Source organism: Phyllobates terribilis, unplaced genomic scaffold (assembly GCF_046119375.1).
Source record: "Phyllobates terribilis strain yellow unplaced genomic scaffold, ASM4611937v1 Scaffold_11__3_contigs__length_659146591, whole genome shotgun sequence".
NCBI lineage: Eukaryota > Metazoa > Chordata > Amphibia > Anura > Dendrobatidae > Phyllobates > Phyllobates terribilis.
This window is the reverse complement of record NW_027362771.1, coordinates 415,483,042-415,505,770: the sequence shown is the minus strand read 5'-3', so window position 1 is coordinate 415,505,770 and position 22,729 is coordinate 415,483,042. Positions and strand designations below refer to the sequence as shown.

General features: G+C 39.1%; 1 protein-coding gene across 1 annotated transcript in view; it reads right to left on the bottom strand.

Moving 5' to 3' along the window:
* Window positions 1-21,909, bottom strand: part of HDC (histidine decarboxylase) — a 30,841-nt gene extending 8,932 nt beyond the window's left edge. Inside the window, exons 1-8 of the mRNA XM_073653103.1 lie at window positions 21,781-21,909; window positions 21,054-21,226; window positions 19,589-19,702; window positions 16,713-16,835; window positions 8,775-8,909; window positions 7,793-7,936; window positions 7,562-7,628; window positions 7,167-7,329 (exon numbers count right to left, since the gene is read on the bottom strand). Coding sequence (XP_073509204.1) covers window positions 7,167-7,329; window positions 7,562-7,628; window positions 7,793-7,936; window positions 8,775-8,909; window positions 16,713-16,835; window positions 19,589-19,702; window positions 21,054-21,226; window positions 21,781-21,808 — 947 coding nt within the window. The 5' untranslated portion in view covers window positions 21,809-21,909. The remainder of the gene's footprint in view (window positions 1-7,166; window positions 7,330-7,561; window positions 7,629-7,792; window positions 7,937-8,774; window positions 8,910-16,712; window positions 16,836-19,588; window positions 19,703-21,053; window positions 21,227-21,780) is intronic.
* Window positions 21,910-22,729: the final 820 nt, after the last annotated feature.

The following is a 22,729-nucleotide window of genomic DNA, read 5'->3' as shown; positions in this document are numbered from 1 at the left end:
AGGGGAGCAGCGACATGGTGGAAAGAATCTTTCCACGATGTCCTGCTCCTGGTTACCAGCCTGCTGAAGCAGGAGCAGGCTGATAACCATGATAAACAGTGGGTTACTAGGGGCACACGCGCACCTAGTAACCCGCTGTTTATCATGGTTACCACTCTGCTACGGTGAGCGGGAGGTTACCGCTCACCGTAACAGAGTGGTAACCATGATAAACAGCGGGTTACTAAGTGCGCGTGTGCCCCTAGTAACCCACTGTTTATCATGGTTACCAGCCTGATCACTGGTCCCGCTGGTCACACACAGCGATGTGTGTTGACCGGCGGGAGGGCAAAGACCAAAAAATGGTCCAGGACATTCTGCAGCGATCAGCGACCTCACAGCAGGGGCCTGATCGCTGCAAAGTGTCACACATAGCAACATCGCTGGTGAGGTCGCTGTTGCGTCACCAAAACCGTGACACAGCAGCGATCTCGCTAGAGATCTCGCTATGTGAGACGGGGGCTATAGGCTTAGTGTCCACGATGCAGAAATGAAGCAGAAATTTTCCTGAGCATTTCTGGATCTCCTTGGCAGAAAAACGCATGCGGTTTTTACATGCGTTTTTGACGTGTATTTGACGCGTATTTGATGCGTATTTGGCATGTGTTTTTCCAATGCATTGTATAGGCAAATATGCATGCAGAAACGCACAAGAATTGGTCATGTCCGTATTTTGTCTACGAGTAAAATCTGCGCAGAAAAAATACGGACCATGTGCACAGAACTTGCAGAATGTCATAGGAAGTCATGGGATAAGGTATGCAATGCGTTTCTGGAGCGTTTATGCGCTGCAAATACGCACCAAAAACGCACCAAATACGCATCGTGGGCACACAGCCTTATACCTCCTATAAGGATATATTCACATTACTACTGAAATGTCTGCAAGAAAGACCTAAAACCAACTGAGCAGTGATATATTTACAGGCATTATATTTAATTGTTATTTTTCTAATTTGTTAAGTGTCTTCCTTGTTACCTCAGTTCATATCTATTATTTTTTGGGGTCAAAAAAGAAAAATGCCCCATACAAATTGGTGTGTATTTATTTATTTATTTTACTTACATAGCACCATATCATTCCACAGCGCTTTACAGACATTATCGCACTGTCCCCATCAGGGCTCACAATCTAAATTCCCTATCAGTATGTCTTTGGAGTATGGGAGGAAACCCACGCAAACACGGGGAGAGCATACAAACTCCTTGCAGATGTTGTCCTTGGTAGGATTTGAACCTAGGACCCCAGCGCTGCAAGGCTGCAGTGCTAACCACTGAGCCACCGTATTGAAACTTACTTGCCTTAAACAGGAGCGCTCCATTCATACAGTGAATACAGAGAACAGGCTGTTACCCAGCCAGGGGATTCTCAGCACCCTCATTCTATGTGTGAGGATTGCTTGTATTATAAGCACAATCTCAATTTTCAGAATGTAATAATAGGGCTCTCTACCTATATATACAGTACAGACCAAAAGTTTGGACACACCTTCTCATGTAAAGATTTTTCTGTATTTTCATAACTTTAAAAATTGTACATTCACACTGAAGGCATCAAAACTATGAATTAACACATGTGGAATTATATATTTAACAAAAAAGTGTGAAACAACTGAAAATATGTCTTATATTCTTGGTTCTTCAAAGTAGCCACCTTTTGCTTTGATGACTGCTTTGCACACTCTTGGCATTCTCTTGATGAGCTTCAAGAGGTAGTCACCGGAAATGGTCTTCCAACAATCTTGAAAGAGTTCCCAGAGATGCTTAGCACTTGTTGGCCCTTTTGCCTTCACTCTGCGGTCCAGCTCACCCCAAACCGTCTCAATTGGATTCAGGTCTGGTGACTGTGGAGGCCAGGTCATCTGGCGTAGCACCCCATCACTCTCCTTCTTGGTCAAATAGCCCTTACACAGCCTGGAGGTGTGTTTGGGGTCATTGTGCTGTTGAAAAAGAAATGATGGTCCAACTAAACGCAAACCGGATGGAATAGAATGCCGCTGCAAGATGCTGTGGTAGCCATGCTGGTTCAGTATGCCTTCAATTTTGAATAAATCCCCAACAGTGTCACCAGCAAAGCACCCCCACACCATCACACCTCCTCCTCCATGCTTCACGGTGGGAACCAGGCATGTAGAGTCCATCCGTTCACCTTTTCTGCGTCGCACAAAGCACCGGGGGTTGGAACCAAAGATCTCAAATTTGGACTCATCAGACCAAAGCACAGATTTCCACTGGTATAATATCCATTCCTTGTGTTCTTTAGCCCAAACAAGTCTCTTCTGCTTGTTGCCTGTCCTTAGCAGTGGTTTCCTAGCAGCTATTTTACCATGAAGGCCTGCTGCACAAAGTCTCCTCTTAACAGTTGTTGTAGAGATGTGTCTGCTGATAGAACTCTGTGTGGCATTGACCTGGTCTCTAATCTGAGCTGCTATTAACCTGTGATTTCTGAGGCTGGTGACTCGGATAAACTTATCCTCAGAAGCAGAGGTGACTCTTGGTCTTCCTTTCCTGGGGTGGTCCTCATGTGAGCCTGTTTCTTTGTAGCGCTTGATGGTTTTTGCAACTGCACTTGGGGACACTTTCAAAGTTTTCCCAATTTTTCGGACTGGCTGACCGTCATTTCTTAAAGTAATGATAGCCACTCATTTTTCTTTACTTAGCTGCTGTTTTCTTGCCATAATACAAATTCTAACAGTCTATTCAGTAGGACTATCAGCTGTGTATTCACCAGACTTCTACACAACACAACTGATGGTCCCAATCCCATTTATAAGGCAAGAAATCCCACTTATTAAACCTGACAGGTCACACCTGTGAAGTTAAAAACCATTTCCAGTGACTACCTCTTGAAGCTCATCAAGAGAATGCCAAGAGTGTGCAAAGCAGTCATCAAAGCAAAAGGTGGCTACTTTGAAGAACCTAGAATATAAGACATATTTTCAGTTGTTTCACACTTTTTTGCTAAGTATATAATTCCACATGTGTTAATTCATAGTTTTGATGCCTTCAGTGTGAATGTACAATTTTCAAAGTCATGAAAATACAGAAAAATCTTTAAATGAGAAGGTGTTTCCAAACTTTTGGTCTGTACTGTATATGTATATCTTAAAGGGGTTGTCCGGCTTTAAGGTATAAATCTGCATACTGTGACTGCATACTTGTGAATCGTCACAGCCTGCGCACTGCACACTGTGAGGATTCTTGGGTGCTGGCGCCGGGAGCAGTGATCACATGACCGCAAATATGTGATCTGCATACATGTGGTCACGTGACAACTAGACGTGCGCTCCCTCGCTCAAGACAAGTGTTCGCAGCAAGACCGGATACATCTTATTGGAGTGGAGCCGGATGTATGCAAATCCAGCAACAGAGAGCCCTCACAGTGCCCAGTGTGCCTAATGTGAGGATTCACAAGTCTGAAGTCACATAGAGTGACTGCAGACTTGTACCTTAAGGCCAGACAACCCCTTTAAGGGAATATGCATATGTTGAGAATTTACAGCACATTTTTCGGCGGCAAAGACCAGAGTGTTGGCAGGAAAAATGCTGCATAAAAAAGTGCGCTTTTTACACCTTTTTGATGCGTTTTTAAGTGTGTTTTTGATGCATTATTGTATTGTATTTTTTCCCAGAGAAAAACGCTGAAAAACACTGATAGAATTGACATGCTGCAAATGTGAAAAAGCGATTTCAGAAATCTCATTTACTTTGCTGGTACTGTAAAAGAATACTGCATATGATAATATACTTTTTTTTTATACTTTAATAAAATTGCAGAAAAAATGTGGCAAAAACACAGCATGTGAATAAGCCCTTAGGCTGGTTTCACATTTCTAACATTCATGGTTGTTGTACCGCTCGGCTCACATTTGTTTTATGAATCACTTCTAACTGCTATGGCTGTTATTTTTTTTACTATGGCTATTCTATGAATATATTTGACATCATTTTACTATTTATGTGGAAACCTGTATGGAAAGTTTTAGGAGAAAGAGGTTTCACACGTTTGCCAGTTTTGATCAAAGCAGGGAGTTGATCGATCAGAGACAAGAGAACACAACCAATTCTGTCTGTGTCCCAGGCTTGTCTGCACTCAGATGCCCAGTCACACATTTTTATTACTAACCGCAAAGATAAGGAAAGTGGGAATGGCTTACATTACATTACCTAAAAAGGAAGATATATAAGTTGGGAATAACCAAGTCGTAAATCATGTTTAAATTTCTTAGAAACTAGCTATATCTAGTTTACTAAACTTTCAGAAACAAGGAAAGCTTTAATACAAAGACAGCTCTATATTAGATACGCCATATGTTATTTGCTTTTACGAATAACACTTATAAAGCTAATATTAAAATACAAAATTAATAAAAGATATATGTGTATAGTTAATTGTCTAAAATAATAATCAAAGCAAAGTATAAATATTTACCATAACACTATATAGTCAATATACTTTTTCTGCCTTATGCAATTACTTATGCAGTGATCATAATCAGCACCATTAGATCTGCTATGTAATTGTTTGCACTCCATCTTGGGACTATAATAATACATGCACAAGCACTTTATGTTGATGTACTGCACTTTATAAGTATTTAAACTACCTCTTCCTGAGCAATATATTATTTCTTCCTTTTAAAGATGGCGTATTTATAACTATTGTCCCCCCCACCCGAGTATTTGCAGAAAAATTCTGATATGATGTGATTCTTAGGTGGTTTCTAAAATTGTGAACATACATTCCCTGTCTTTTTATGGCATTCACCCCCTTGGCATTTTTTGTGTTTTGCTACCTCACAACCTGGAATGTCACTGTTTTTTTTAGGGTTTGCATTTGCCTATAACTGTGAACATTTGTTTTTCTTTTTATTGTGATACAAACAACAAATAGGACAAAATAGCTGAACACTTCAATGTGCATAACTATTCACCCCTCTAAAGTCAGTACTTTGTAGAGTCTCTTTTTGGGTCATTGTCTTGTTGAAGGTGAATGTCCATCCCAGTCTCAAAAGACTAACAGACTGAAATAGGTTTTGCTCAAGAATATTACTGTATTTCGCATCATTCATCTTCCCCTCGACTTGGATCATTTTCTCTGTCCGTGTGGTCGAAAAACATCCCCACAGCATAATGCTGCCACTACCATGTTTCACTGTGGGGATGGTGTTATTGGGGTGATGAACTGTATTGGTTTGGTTCCAGACATAGCGTTTACCTTGGTGGCCAAAAAGTTCAATTTTGATCTCATCTGACCACAGCACCTTCCTCCATATATTTGGGGAGTCTCTCACATGTCAAACTCAAAATGAGCCTTACAATTTTTATGTATAATTAAAGTTTTTTTTCTGCACATTCTTCCATAAAGGCCCCTCAATGGAGTATGCGGCCTATATTTTTCTCACTTCATTTCATCAACCAGACTATTTAGTGCTGATGCATCACACACAAATCTGATTACAAAAATATTTAAACACAGGTTGTCATGTAACAAAATAGGTAAAAAGTCAAGGGGGTGAATACTTTCGCAAGCCTCTGTAGTTATACTATAAGACATACTTTGCATCTGATGGCAGTATTATATGTGGCTGTACTATAGGACGATACTATCCTTGCCTGTAACACTTATTGCCTGTAATACTCCTTCGTATTTTTAATCCTTTTATCATGTTGTTCTCTGATTTAATAAATATGATTCTGTATTTAAAATTGCCTCCTCTTATTATAGGGTTTTGTTCTATTTCTGGAGCAGACTGTGGTGTCCAGACCAGTTATGGGTGTCCTGACTTGAACTTAGTTGCCTCATAAATGCCTTTTAGCAGGGGGTTACTATACTGGGTGCAGGGGTAGCAATCGCACTGGGGACATGGAGCCTAGGGGGCCCAAAAGATTGCAGTGGCCCATATGAAAAGACTTATTATTAAAGACTGCGATAGTTGGGGACTCTGTTGGAGATTTTGCATTAAGACCAACAAGGTTCAAGTTAACTAACTCTGAGGCTGTTGTGATTTGGTCAAGACAACCACAGCTTATCTGGACATCGTGGCTCCTGCTCGTGAAGGATAGAATTTCTTTACAGATGGAAGCTGTTCACACTCCTATTTATGGTTATTTACTCCTTTTTTGCACAATAAAACACTGTGTGTTGGCGGTCCCTATGTGACCAGTGCCTGAGTCTACCTACAGACGTTGCAGAGTTGGATTATCATCTAAAATTTCAAGACTTGTGTGACACGCAGAAGTAGTGCTGTTGCTTCAAAAGCATCCAGTAACTGTTACAAATAACACAAGCACAGGAGACAGAAAGTGTTGTGCTTCAGAAGCATCCAGCAACTAGAGGGGTTAACACAGTCACAGGAGACAGGGAGTGTTTTAGCAGAGCCCCAGGGGGATTGTGGGGAACTTGTTTTTGTATTCTGGCTGAAGCCGAAGAGAAAGGTGGTGTGTTATCTGGATCTGACAGAAGGCAACTGGACAGGATTCAGATACTAAAGAGAAACTAAACACAGGTCAGATAAACTCCCTGAACTAACAGTGCAGGGTATTATCTGGCAGGAAGATAAGGACTGGAAGGAATTGTGTCACAGGGATCATCTCCCCAACAAACCCTCCCCCCCATCTCCATGCAGGATAAACAATGTTGTGTGCTATTGTGTCCTTGTGCAGGAAAAGCTTGTGGTTGTGTATGCATAGAAGTGTGCTGAATTATGCTACTGAAGAGACTGTAATACTGTGCCTTGTGAAGAAACTACTGTATTGTTACTGGAGCCAGTTGCTCAAGAAACTCAGACTGTACTGTAATGAAGATTGTTGCTGTAATATCCCTGAATTGCACTGGCCGTACTCCACTGATAAACTGTTGAAAAAGACTCTTGTCAGATGTGTCTGGTCAGCAATTGAATCTACCGTGTGCCTGAGAGAAGCTGCAGCCCATGGCTGCCCTGAGTAACGGTTTCCCCAGGATTCCAAAGAATTCATGAAACCCGTCTCGCCCTATCTGAACCTAGCAGAGTGCGTGTAACACTTGGAAACCCACTAGTAACAACCTGAGCTATCATGACAAGTTATATATATACTACTTGTAGTAAGAAGGCATAATCCAGGAAGGCAGACAATAGATGGCTCACCAGAAAGCAGTGCAGTCGAAATGCACCATCATCCACTTTGATGGATTAAATGTAAAGGAATCAGCATATTCCACTCCGCTGAACAGTGTTCTGAATTCTGGGCAAAGGAAGGCAGTGCCAGCATATGCTGCATCAATATGGAGCCACAATCCTTCCCTGGCACCTGTGAAGGACAGTCATATATTAGCACTAAAAATTAATAAAAATCCCAATCCAAGTAATCTATTCTGCTTCCTTTAAATTATGAATGTTAATGTCTCTCTGAACATTCAAAAAAATAATATATATATATATATATATATATATATATATATATATATATATATATATATATATATGTATAATATAACAATAGAAAGAAACACAGAAGGATATTTATGAATGTGATGACTTACATATTGGACCCAAATCTGCTAGATTATCAAAGGCGCACACTCCTGTTGTTCCCAGCGTTGCACAGACCTGTAAAGATGGATAATGTAAGAGCTTGTGTCCTGGATACTAATTCTAAGGATAAATAATGATATCGTTGTATGCATGGGTATACATAATGATAATAATTCCCTAAAAATTTAAAACACCTATATTAAACTACAGAAATAAGCGAGATTTTGTTTCTAACTTACAAAGACGGGCACAAGTCCACGTTTTCGATCTTCTTCCACTGCAGCTTTTAATGTCTCTCCTCTAAGAGAAAAATTTTCATCCACTGGCAGAAAACGGACTTTTACTAGAGAAATCAGACCAGCCTTTTCTACAGAAGAGTGGGCCTGCACACATAAAATAGAGTGTATTGAATAAAGCACTACCCAGGATATACTAATACAGTATAAGAAAATTAGAGCCAATATCGTATGTGATCCTGAAATACAAGATCATGAAATACAGATACTTTCTGCAAGAGCATCTACAGTACCGGATGCCCTTAATGGAGTTGACCATATTTGGGGATATTTGTTTTTACTTAAATGCATGTTTTTAGGGCTAAAAAATGAATGTTTATCAATTAGGTGTCATTAAAAATTTTGCACCATTTGGCTTTTACAGGCTGGTTGTTTCCCCACATTGAACTTTCATGTGGTCTGTGGTCATTAATCAGCTGAGAGGATCTCAGAAAAAGACAGATACAAGAATTACATACTCTTCGTTCATAGCGGGCTCACTGATGGACTCTTAGCTAACTCGTTCAGTAGCCAGCAATAGACAGTGCAAAACATAGACTATAGAAGGAAATTGAAAGCAAGAAAATCCAGCTTCAAAGATCTTCTTGAAACCATCAACTTTATTTGATAAGGTAAAAAACATGTAATCGCAGAAATGTCACAACCCCATGAGGATATGGGATAAGGCAGACGCATTTCAGACAGAAAGGTCTTTGGTCATTGAATATATAGTGGGTGAGATGACTAATTTTTCTCCTTTTTTTTGCACAGTTCAAGGAAGTGGTGCAAAATTTGTAAATGAAAACCAAGAGCAAAAATTTGCTTTAGCCTGAATTACATGTATTTAATAAAAAAATACTTTTAAAACAAGCATAAGCCTTTAAATATACAGTAATTGATTGAAACATGTTCATGATTTTGGTAATATTTCAGATAACTGTCTCACCTGATTTGAGGCATAGGCAATGAGACGAGAATTCAGGCTGGAATCATCTGAATCAGGTTCCGAGGTTTTCATATCCAGGATTTTGTCCTTCCTGGCAGCCAGTAAAGCAATCAATGTAGACTCGCTCACAGTACTCTGCCATTGTAAAGAAGTATTTTTAATATAATAGTAAAGAGATGGACATGTTGGTCTAGATTTATTTACATAGTTACATAGTTTATAAGGCCGAAAAAAGACAAGCGTCCATCCAGTTCAGCCTATTTCTTGTGCACTGCAGCTATTCCGCAGCGTTGATCCAGGGGAAGTAAAAAAAAAACCCATGAGGTATAGGCCAATTTACATCATTGAGGAAAAATTCACTTCCCGACACCAATCTGGCAGTCAGATTAAATCCCTGGATTAATTAACTATCACTAAGCATAAGATGTAATTTTATTGTTCTCAAGAAAGGCGTCCAGGCCTCTCTTGAACTCATTAAGTGAGTTGGACATCACCACTTCCTCTCCCAGAGAGTTCCAGAGTCTCACGGCTCTGACCGTAAAGAATCCCCTTCTATGCTGGTGCAGGAACCTCCTTTCCTCCAGACGCATAGTGTGCCCCCTCGTCTTTGTCACCATCCTTGGTATAAACAGGTCATGGAAGAGATCTCTGTACTGTCCCCTGATGTATTTATACATGTTTATGAGGTCTCCCCTAAGCCTTCTCTTTTCCAACGTAAATAGGCCTAATTTTGACAACCTCTCTGGGTATTCTAGTCCCTACATTCCCTTTATTACCTTAGTCGCCCTCCTTTGTACCCTCTCTAGCTCCAATATGTCGTTCCTGAGCACCGGAGCCCAGAACTGTGCACAATATTCTAAGTGCGGCCTTACCAGCGCTTTATACAGAGGAAGAACAATGTTCTCATCATATGCCCCTATTCCTCTTCTGATGCATGCCATGACTCTATTTGCCTTCGCAGCTGCTGCCTGACACTGGGCACTCCAATTTAATTTGCTATTAACCAAGACGCCCAGGTCCTTCTCCATCTCAGATTTCCCCAACGGTTTCCCATTTAATATGTATGGGTGACTGCTGTTTTTCTTTCCCATGTGCATGACCTTACATTTATCGGCATTGAACCCCATTTGCCATTTTTTGGCCCAACTCCCCAATTTATCTAAATCCTCCTGTAGCTGTGCCCTATCCTCATCTGTATTAACTACTTTACAAAGTTTAGTATCATCTGCAAATATTGCTATTTTACTATGCAACCCTTCCACTAGATCATTAATAAATATATTAAATAATATAGGGCCCAAGACAGACCCTTGAGGCACCCCGCTAGTAACCCTAGTAACCTTGTGGGGTATTAGTTTGGATTCAGTAATCTGGACACAATGTATGGAATTTATTGAGTTTTCAATACCTGATTCTTCAGAAACACAACTCTGAAATGAAGTAATATGTATTTAAAGAGGACCTTTCACACAATTTTTCACGTTGAATACATAATATAATTTTGACAGCAGAGCAAGATAAAATGTTTTTCTTTTTCTTTTTAATTTTTCCTCTTCATTGCTGAGAAATTAGAAATCAAAGTATTAGGCACCTTATGAGTTAATTTTTGTTAAGTCCAAGTGGGTGTAATCAGTTAGTTATCACTGGGGGTGTGTGTACTTTTTCCCCCATATGATGCTAACCAATTATAAGCAGGCAGCCACCCAGCAGAAATAGATCATGCCCCACTATACCTTGGATCAGGTTTTCTCAGTGTGTGAGATGTAAGGACACAGCTCTGTTCTCCTGGTCTAACCTCCTGCATAACTAGAAAGTGCTGGGAGTAAAGCACAGATGTTAAAGGGGTGTTCCCATCTCCAAGATCCTATCCCAATATGTAGTAGGTGTAATAATAATAATATTAGCAAATGCACCCAATTAGAAATGTAGTATAGTTCTTCTGATTTGCTATGGCTCTTTGGACATGTGACTACCAAAGAAAAAACCCGAACAAAAATGGTCATAAATACAAGGGAATTATCGATAAAAAAACTTTATTTAATTGGTCAATGGATACAGTGGCACTGTGAACAGAATAGTGCACATATGCAATTAAAAATACATCAAACACATAAAAAACACCATCAATAGGTAGTGCTACGGATACACAGTGATTAACACCGGGACACAACCAGGAAATAAGCGATGTAATTATCTCATCCTCTATGAGTCTACAGATGCAAGTACATATTAAACACACTGAGCATAGAAAACAAAAGCATATAGTGCTAAGATCGCATAGCTGTATATATATATAATTATAGTCCAGGACATAGACAAATATCATGAGCATATCCTGTAAAAGCACATAGCCGAAAGCTCAAGATGTAAAAAGCAGACAGATAGAAGCAGGTAGGGATGTCAATGATAAGGTGACCTATTCGACAGGTTCCCTGCAGTTCCCCAGCTGAACGGGTTTTAAAGCAGACAACTATAGAGGAAGTGAAAAAAACATTAGAATATTAAGTTTACAATGAAGTGAATTAATCAGTGGATCCTGTATAGTGTACTAATCAACAGGAGTAAACTAACAATTGTGCTGCTCATATGTCACTCACACTGCTTATAGATCACTTCCTGCTAAAATGTCTCTACCACAAATGGTCACTGACAGGTGACTAACTGCTTGCATGTTACTAACACTGGGAGGAGAGATGAACGATAGTGGAGTGTATAATTACCCGGGGTCTGTGGTTCCGTGTGCCGACGCGCGTTTCGGCGATGCCTTCTTCAGGGGGTGGCATCCAACAAGTGGGCATAAGCTTAAATAGCGACCTTAGCCAATGGGGAGAGGCCACATGTTGAGTGGGCGTCCAATAAGTGGGTCATGTGCAGGCATTGCAGGACTTTATTTATCCATGGTTACGATCATTGATATAGAGACAGTTAGCTAGCTAGTTGCTAAAAGTCAAAACCATGGATACTTAAGGTCCTGCAATGCCTGCACATGAGGAAAGAGATATAGCGAATCAGAAGAGCTATACTATATTTGTAATTGGAGGTATTTGCTAATATTATTATGATTACACCTACTACATTTTAGGATAGGATCTTGGAGATGGAAATACCCCTTTAAATGCCTTTTAGAAAAGCTCCCTGGGGAAGGAGTAGCAGTACAGCGGAGTTTAGCTGTTTCTCATTACAAACTCTTCTATCAGCTCTCCTCCTCTCAGAATACAGTCATTTCTGCAGTACTGCCCTACACCCCACACTGCTTGTCTGGAGATAGCCAGTAGTAACATTTATCTGTTGTGCTGGCAGCAACTTGTCTCACACAGGAGCAGCCTGCTCTGATCTCACTGCAGAGTGATTACAACTTGCTGTGAACACAGCAGATATGTGTGACTACTATTGTCTAGGTATGAAGGGTATATGGCACTCCTGCTAAATTGGGGTGCTCAAGAAGGGGTCCACAACCAAAAGAATAAAAAGGTACTTGGCACTGGAAAGTATGTTTCAGATTTTATTGTCAAGCAATCCAAACAAAACTGTAATAATGTGACGTTTAATATATATTGGACCTCTCTCAGACACTGATTGCTGAAGGATAATCACACATGTAGAAAAAAAAAAAGTTGGAAGCTAGTGACTGTGGTCGCAATGTGTATTGCACCAGGGCACCTCAGAACACCGTAGTACCATACACTTGTTTCCAACATTTTCTTTCTACATGTGTGATTATCCTGCAGCAATCCGTGTCTGAGGAAGGTCCAATTATAGGGACAGAAACGTCCCATTTTTACAGTTTTGCTTGGATTTTACTGACAATAAAATCTGAAACACTATTTTTTCTTCGGAGTGCCAAGTACCTGTTCATTCTTTACATTGTGTGTCTAGCTCAACAGGAAGAAATTGGGGAAAGATCCTCTTTAAGGCTGTGTGCACACGTTGTGTTTTTGCTGCATTTTTTCAGTGCAGATTTGACACAAAACCTAAAGGGTTTCCTGACGCCAGCAAAGTGAATATGAATCCTGAAGTCTCATGCACACGTTGCTTATTTGTGACTTGCAGATTTGGTGCAGATTTAAATCTACAGCATGTCAATGCTTTCAGTGTTTTTGCTGCAGATTTCACCCATGCTAATGAGTGGGGAAAAACCTGCACAAAAAACGCATCAAAAACACTCGTAACGTATGCTGCATTTTTCCTGCCAAGAGATGTAGAAATGGTGCAGAAATTTCTGCACTAAATACTGGACGTGTGACCATACCATAAAGAAAGTATAATATAGGTGTAGTAAACTATTATATAAATAATTTTATCTTTTTTTTGTTTTACCTTGTTTATTATACTTGTTAGACCATTCTTGGGATTTATTTATTCTAATTATATATGAATTTATGAATGATTTAAAGAGCATTATAACTATATCAGGTACAGGTTCTCTGTGTTTAATCAGTCATGTTAGAGAAATCCATGGGGCCAACACAGAACTCCTGCGTTAAATGAGGAGATTGTCATAAAGCTTTAATAAGAAGAGCTGTAAAGTCAATCTTAAAAATTAACACAATGAAGGCCATTAAGTGTAAATGATAGGAACGATCTCAGTGTTTTGTACTGTTTGTAATATTGTTGTTTATGGTGTTCATGGCATTGATGCTTATGTACTGATGTCGGGAGTCCAGAGGAAGCATAGTCATATGCAAAATGGCTGTTACATTGTGAACCTTCCTTTTTTGCACTGCTATTTTTAAGCCAAAGGTTCTTTAATAAAGAAGGATTTTATTTGGTAGCTGCCACCTCGGCCTTCCATTCACTGCATTATTACATGAACTATTTATTACTGATCACTATGATATTATCATATCCAAGCACTCTGCCTGCTCTTATGGGGAATGAGTGACCGAGAGACAGTGCCACCAGCTTTTTCTTATATGGATTAAAGGGGAACTGTCACTTGCTCAACAAAATTTAGTTGAAGACCTGCGCCCCCCTGATTCTGTCGCTCTTCTCCACTTTGCACTATGTCACTGTATTGCAGAGATGTTATTCACAATTGTTGATATTCACATCCCTCCCTCTCAAATGCTGCCAATCACAGCTCGACATCCTCTGAGGCTGCTAGACTACTAGATCAGCTGCTGAGCTGTGATTGGCAGGATCTAGAAAGGAGGAGTAAAAGTGCCCGCCCCCAGAGGAGACTCCAAAAAACACCAAGTTGGACTCCAAGGAGAGACTTCACATACTGTGCTCCAAAAGCAACAAATGTGAATATCTCTGAATGGAATGACACAGCTCAAAATGGAAAAGAACAGCAGTATCCAGGGAACTCAGGGATTTTTACGAGGTATTTAACTCGTAACTTTTCTCAAGTATTTTTGAAAAAGTGACAGTTCCTCTTTAAAGATGCACTCTCGTAAAAGTTTTTATCCACTTAATATATTGCAGTCAGTATATTATATAGCACTGTGTACTTACAATCGCTCAGTCTGCCCTTTTACTCAGCTAATTCTTCTCTTTTCCATTAAGTCTATGACATCATGTGATTAAAAACAGACTAGCTGAGTCCTTCTAAGCTCTATGTAGAAACAGGAAGTCAATTTTCCCTGCATGAGTCATCATTAGAACTACTATTCTACTCACTGCAAAATCCTTTTTTAATCACATGATGTCATAGACCTAATGGAAACATGTATGTAATGTGCCACAAGAATTTTATAGCGTGAACATCCTCTAAAACAGTCTTTTTATTTCATACTATTAAAAATACACCCAATTCCCGTGTATTAAAAATTAATAGGCTCCCTATATAGGGATAGACTTAGTGACACTATGACATAAGATAAGTCTATCAATTTATTTTTTGTTTAATTATCAATACATGTTCTATGATGCTATTGTTTATTTAGGAGCATACTCTGTATTATACTAGGCAGTCACCTTTCCTATGTGCTTAGATCACTTGTAGGGCACAATAGGGATAGAGAGGGACAGCCACCGTTGAGTGGCTGCACCAATCACACAATTTAGGGTGCCAACCCCCGTGATAGGCAAGATCAGAATAGCAATTTATCAGGGCAATTTAAGTCTATATCCTCCCTAGGGAGGTGTTTTGTCTCCCTCTATAGAGAACCTATTATTTTTTTAATACACGGGAATTGGGTGTATTTTTAATAGTATGAAATAAAAAGACTGTTTTAGAGGATTTAAATGTTCACGCCATAGACCTAATGGAAAAAGATGAATTAACTGGGCAGAAGGGAAAAATGAGCAATTGTAAGAACACAGTGCTATATAATATGATGACTGCAATATATTAAGATGAGAAAAACTTTGATGGGAAGAGTGCTTCTTTAAACAATATATTTATCCTGTCCTGCTAGCGATGGTTTTCAATGAAAATCCAGTTTGCAAGGAAACTGTCCATGAGCTAGTATCTTTATACATGTTTGGCCTAATAGAATAACACCTAAAATTTCAGTAGAAATTATGTTTTAATCTGATGTTCTTGTGCAAACAATGTCCCAGCAGTTGGTCACTAGCTTGTCTATTTTTATTGTGGAAAACAAATGATGTTACCCCTGGACAATCCAGTTTTCCAGTGTGTAAATCACTTGTCCTTCAGGCCCTTACCATCTTCTGCCACCAAACTACTCCAACATATTAGACTTTCTCACCACCAAACATTCAAAAGCAGCCTGAAACCCCACTTCTTAAGAAATACTACAACCAATGACCCCCTCTTAGTACACAACTGTATAATCATCTCTACACTCACCTACTTTCTTTTCCCCTTGCCCTTGTGGATTGCAAGCTCTCTGGACAGGCTCCACTTCTGCTCCAGCCTGTCACACAGTACACTTTGTTTATTGTACTAATAATTTATTCATGCTATGTATTTATATCACTCTGTATTTCATATGCACAGAGCTCTAAAAGGTATAAATAAGTACTGAAAATATTTTTAATTAGATCCTTAAAGTGAATCTGTAAGCAGGTATTTGCTATGTAATCTGAGGGAAGCATGACATAGGAGCTGAGACACTGATTTCAGCAATATATCACTTATTAGGCTATGTACTGTTGTTTCCATACAGTGAATGTTTTATCACCAGGAGATTATCACTGCCTGGACTAGCTGCCTTGTGCCAAGTTGTCTGACTCCGCCCCCTCCTATGATTAGCAGCTCACTGTCATTAGACAATGTACACAGGAATCTGTGGTGTGGGTGGGGTTAGCTTTCTGAGCTCTGCTACATTCTACTAAAAATTCTGTGACAACTGCGGCACCCAGTAAACTAAGTGATACATGATTGGAATCAGGGTCTCTTTTTCTACATTATGCTGCTCTCAGATGAGGTGGCAAAAACCAGTTGACAAATTCCCTTTTATGCTGCCTGAGCTTTACAGCGCTCCCCAAAGTAAACAGGTACAAGTGGTGCACAATGGGTTGTACGCTAAGCACGTTCAGATATAAGCCACCACCCTGCATTCTCTGGTTACTTTATATGCTCCACTCCAGGTGTAATGACAATTGTCATAGTAAGGTAGGGACGACCTGGGAGTTACCAATTCATAGTTGTTGCATGAAACTCTCTCTGTCTGTCCTCGCTATGTGGTTGTGACCATGAAAAGCATGTCTGTGCGGCGCAGCACAACATCGCTGAGGACTGCTGATGTGGAGCAGCACACGGCAAAGTGCAGGATGGCGACATAAACGTTAAAATGACTCCCCCCAGAGGTCAGGGAAGGGCACTGCCTCATCTCATACATGGAGCACTGCCGCTAATCCTTGTATGTTTATTCACACATTCATAAATGTTCATTTATTTAGCAATAATCATACGGTATATTACTAAATATGCAGATTATATATTCAGTATATTTACTTACATTGTGCAACATTATAGTCACGGAAACACACACTAATGACACGGCACAATTATGCCTGGTAACTTACCTGCAGGACCCCTCCGCCTTTGCTCTCTGGGTAATGATGAAGAAAATGAGAAGGAAGGCCCAGCATTTTAGCCAACCAATCCATGACATTCATCTCTAGTTCTGTACAGGCAGGACTGGAAGCCTTATTAGAGCGCCATGCAAAGAAGAAGTAAATCAGAACAAAGAGATCAGACTTGTTTATGACCAGTCCTCTGCATTACTTTCATATTTCAGTGCTGCATATTTATTAATTAACGTTTTGTAAGAATAGCTCTTTATAAGCTGTTTTCTGGAGGTAACGCTCACATACCCTATAAAAAACGATACTATTTTCAATTGATTACAGGACCGACCATGAACACCTAGTTACTTATCCAAAGCCGCCTGTGTGAAAATATATGGTCAAACCTTGAAAGCTAAGCACTATCTATGGAGATAACTTCCCGATTGCTGGGGTTTTACTGCTGGGATCCCACCAATTTCGAGAACCAGGGCTCTGAAGAGCCTCGTGTGAGTGTAGAGGAGGTTGATTATGCTCATTGCTGCTCCATTGAGAGTGCCAGAGACCGCAGACCTCTACTCCATTCACACGGGAAGATTCAAACTTGAGAAGACCCCTTTAAAGAGGACGGGTCAGCTCTACTGAGTGTCTAGCTTAGTAAATACTTGCAATCCTAATGAAATAACAATTCTAGACATATTATTTAGATCTCTGCTTTGCCGTTCCCGTTATGCCTTTTGTAAACGTATGAATAAATTGACCTCTTTATGTTACTATTTCTCTTGTCAATTGTGTTTGATTCTACACACAAATACTGTCCGATTAGGGCTGATATCGTCAAACCTTATAGGGAAACACCCTATTGTGACAAGTGGAATGGTATGGAAGGGGTAACGTTTCTCCTGGTGGAGAGCGACAAGCCAGGCCTGGCATGTCAGAGTGAGGAGATTTATATGCCATGCATGCTCCTCTGGGAAACTAAATACACAAATTGTCTCTTCCGAGAGGAAGAGGACTATAACTCTAGTGACACCTATTGGAAGCAGCGATGTATAGATCTCCTCACTCTGGCATGCCAGGCCTGGCTTCTCACTCTCCACAAGGAGAAAAGTTACCCCATAGTTGCCAGTCTTAAGCTGCTCATCCAGCCAAATCAGTTCTCATACTTTGCACTAATGAGAGGCAATGCCCTGAAACACCGTATCTGCAAATTGAAATTCCTGATTTGGCTTTTTTTACTAAGTCATATGGCAAGGCCCGTTAAAGGGTTGATATTGACATATAGGATTGCTGCTTCCAATAGGTGGCACTAGAGTTCTAGTCCTCTTCCTGTCTAAAGAGGCAATTTGCATATTTAAGTGGAATGGTAACACCCATTTGTCAGTTTATTCATAGATTTCCAAGAGGAATAGCAGAGAAAAAATACAATGTAGATTTCTTAAAACTATCTTCATGAAATGCTTTGTCATTATATATTTACTGAGACAGACATGTCAGAGGAGCAGATTTGTCGTTTTTAAACAATGTTACCCAACAGCATCAGTTCTGGAGCTCATTTCTTTGAGAATCAAACTTTAATAAATGCTATATGTATTGGACAATGCTCCCTTTTTCATTACTTTGAGCACATAGTCAACAAATGTAAAATTAACATTTTTTTATATATATCTTCATTATTAGCCTCAGTGTTGACTTAGTACAGTGCACAAAAGACTTCTGTTACTATATGGAAACCATCAGCAAGAGGGTTAGGAGATTTGTAGAGATTTTACTATTGTTAATGTAAACTCATGAGTGAGTACCTGATATAAGTAAAGCCTCTTAATGAACAGGGGCGCACTTAATATTAATGTGTTAAACATAGTGGCCAATACTATATACACATTTCCAGGGAATACTTTACTATGACCACATGTACAGAAAGGGCTCCTTCCAGCCACCTGCCTTTATTTTTCAAGCACTTTTTGTCATCAGAACTGTTATTGGCTATTTTACAGTTCTGTTGTGGTGGAAAGATGAGCAAGTTTTCCAAAGCTATGTCCTGCCCGTATGTCCCTGGGGTTGTATTAGAGGCAAAGTCATGGATTTCTGCAAGTTCCATTCACATACATTTTTTGCAACAAATTTACTGCGTGTGTGAACAAAACCCTAAAAGAATATTCACATGTGTCAGAATAGCAGCAGAAATTTCAGCAAATGAGAATCAATTCAATATATTTATAATGGTTATGTTTTGCATTCTGTACACAGATTTCTGCAAGTCCATACAAGTGAATGGGACAGTTGTAGAAATGTCTGCAACTAACCTGCCGCATGTGAATATACTATCAAAATGATGATAACCAAAGATACTATCTTTTCCCAACACTATTATATTGTGCATGAAAATTGCAAAACATAGTTTCACACCCATTATAAGATCCATCAACAGCATCTAACATGAATCTGGAACATTCTCATTAAGCTAAAGGACATTGTTATTTACACTGTACAGTGCAGAATCAAAATGGCCACAGCAAACCAGCAATGGGTTAATGGTAGTGGAGGTGAAACATGGGAAACACGACAGACATTTTACATTTGCTGACTACAGAACAAGTGTAATTTAGAGTCAATATAACAGCTACCTAATGACGGTACAATGTCCAAAGAAAGAACCATATTTGTAATATAGAGAAGAGTTTGGGATCAGTAGGTGCAGTTTTTGCTTTATACTGATAATATTCTTATCATCATTATATACAATATTTATACATCACTTTTCTAATATTGTATCATATAATCACATAGCTGCAGTAACTATAAAATAATGATAATAAAGCAACAGCATGTCTATTACACTCTTAAGGTTTGTGCAAGTGCTGGAAGACACCCAAATGTTGTATATAACATACCCATGTGAATCCTAAGCAGTTTATAGCATCTGCAAGCATATCTCCAAGTAAGGAAGGCCATGATGTCAGTGCTGGAAAGTAGGCATGCATGTGAGGACTCTGCCAATGGACCACCTGCAGGAACGCAAAGGACATAAGTATTATTTGTTAAACTTCCAATGAAAACTGGACTTGTGATGATAGATAGATAGATAATAGATAGATAGATAGATGATAGATAGATAATAGATAGATAGATAAATGCATAGATAGATAATTGATAGACAAATACATAGATAGTTGATTGATTGATAGATACATAGATAGATGATGGATACATAGATAGATAGAATTCTGTATAATACACGGTACCTTTTTTTTCTATATTCTCCTGATTCCATGGCAGAGTATATAAAAAGTACACCAGATGGGCTAATAAAGTCCATCTTTCTTCACTAAAACTTTTGGAGTGCTGCCTGCTTTTCTTACAAATATTTATATAACAGCCGGATAGTTGTTCGGGAGGCCTTGCACCCTATTTTTGCATATCTGGTGCTGCTCCGGTATTTTTGATTAGATAGATAGATAATTGATAGATAAATAGACAGATAATAGATGGATACATAGATTGATAATAGATAATTGATAGATAGATAATAGATTGATACATAGAAATATAGATAGATAGTGTACTCCTTTTCATTTTATCCTATGTTATATTCCTATTTTGACTGCACCAATAAAAAGATATGCACAGGGTGTCTGGCTACAGGGTCAGTTACCTGTGTAATCTGTGTAAGAATACGTCAGCAAGTGTTCCCTATTTCAGACAGACACATTTGGGTATTCAATTGTGAGAACTGTGCAAGAAACAGAACCAATCTCAACATCATTGACAATCATGAATACCTTTAAACTTCTCTTAAAAGGGGTTGTCCGGAACTTAAAAAATGGATGAGTAATCAATAAGCTAGTTATACATATAGCTGTCGGCCTAATGTTGGTTCGGCAGACATCTCTCTCTCCCGAGTCCCCCATACTAATAAGTGCTCGTCTGAGGGTCCATCTGTTCTCAACAAGGATAGAGGAAAAAGCTGCTGTGAGACACCTCTGGCAACAATTTATCTTCCCTGAGAACAAAAGGATCAGGCGCTGAAATTACAACTTTTGACATGTCCTTTCAGGGTTTGGCCAACTTTCGTTTAATGTGCCTTGAAAATAAGTCATTAATATCAGACTGGAGGAGTCCAACACCCAACACCTCCACAGTTCAGCTGTTTGAGGTCGGATTTACACTGCGTACGGAGCAAGCACAGCTCCATGCATTGTGCTGTGACCATTCTTGGGTACTGCATTTCACGACTAACCTAAGAACAGGTCATGAATATATAGTTCTGTAGACTCCTTTCAACTTGGAATTAGACTATAATGGACAGGTATTATCTATCAGTTAGAGCCTATATATCAATGGTAGGAAGCAATTTACCCCAGGCATGATGATGTCCTCGATGTCTTTGAATATGTTATCCCAACTCTCCGATTCCACAGGAGCACTGTCGGGTAATAGGGCTTTCATGTAACCAGGCTGTACATCCGGATATACACGCCTTTCTCTTACTGTGCTCAGATACTGGCAGATATAATCCACCAGCTCTTTACCTGGATACAAAAAGAACAAGACCATCAAAATCAAAAGATGCTAAGACACTCTTCATACACACTCTTCAAATAAATGTACATAATCTCACAAGTGATTCACATATATTGTGAAAGCAGGATTTATACATTAAATGTTATATTAACAAATATATTAGTCAAAAAACATAATACCAAATACCATGTCACGGTCAGATTGTTACAAATTCTAATAGGTATGAACTCAAGTCACATTTCTAATGTTGTATAATATCTATTATGTAACATACAAAATTCATTTGTAAAAAATATTCAAGGAATACAGTGCGACAAAACAATAGGACAATGACATTCAGTTTAGAAATACAGCTTAAAATTAAGAAGAAACACAAATAGATATATAAGTGAATAAAATAAATAGATACAGATGGATATATAGATAGAAGACAAATTAGATAGATCACACACATATATTAGAAATTATATGTATACAGACACAGATAGATAGATAGATAGATAGATAGATAGATAGATAGATAGATAGATAGATAGATAGAATAGAATTTTGTATATTATACCTCTTTTTCTATATTCTTCTGATTCCATGGCAGAGTATATAAAAAGTTGTGAGATCTGGTTGCAGAAAGACTTGTATGTCTGTCTCACCCTTTCAAGCCTCGGAATATATACCCCAGTTATCTCTTAGCCATACGTCATGGCATGACTACGTAAACACTTTATCTTATTTCAGTTCAGATGCCACTCCATCATGTTGATTGGAAATAAAAGAAACTCTTGAACATTGTTTGCTTTGCCTGTTATCTTTGATGTCTTCAGCTGTATCTACACAGTCAGCCCCATTCATAATCTGCTCACAGGATACTTGAGGACCGCTTTTTTTGCCCACTCTCTTCTGGAATCACCTGTTGTGAACAGAGTTAAATATGAATTAGGGTTGAGGGTACAAACAAGGATAGCGAAATTACAAGATGGTCCATAGAATACACAGGGTAGATCATAGTATGAATTACTTGTGTGCTGCAAATATAAATACCATGTAAAGTAAATTATGCTTTGTCAAGGCGTGGATACTATTTGATATATTTCTGTCAATATATTTATGAAATAAAAGTCAATAATAATATTCAAAACTGAAAAAAAGTCTTTAGTGATATATTACTACAGTAGACCTTCATTCTTCCACCAGTACACTGCAATCCCAGTATCAGATATCACATTGGTTCAACTGTCCTCCATAATTCCCAAAAATACATCACATTACACCATTATAATCACAGGTTGCACACATTAGATTAAAATCCTGAATCTAATGTGTATGGGCTACCCAACTCGCCCCCAACTTGATCCTTCTGTTGGGGAAAGAGAACGATCGAGCCATTTGAATTCAAACAACTGATCCTTTTATTCTCATGCAGGATAAGCCACTGCCATAGTTATCTGGCAGCCGCTCTCTCCCCATGGAGAAGATATGGACGCTCCTTCAAGCCTAATGTTCTAGTTGCAAAG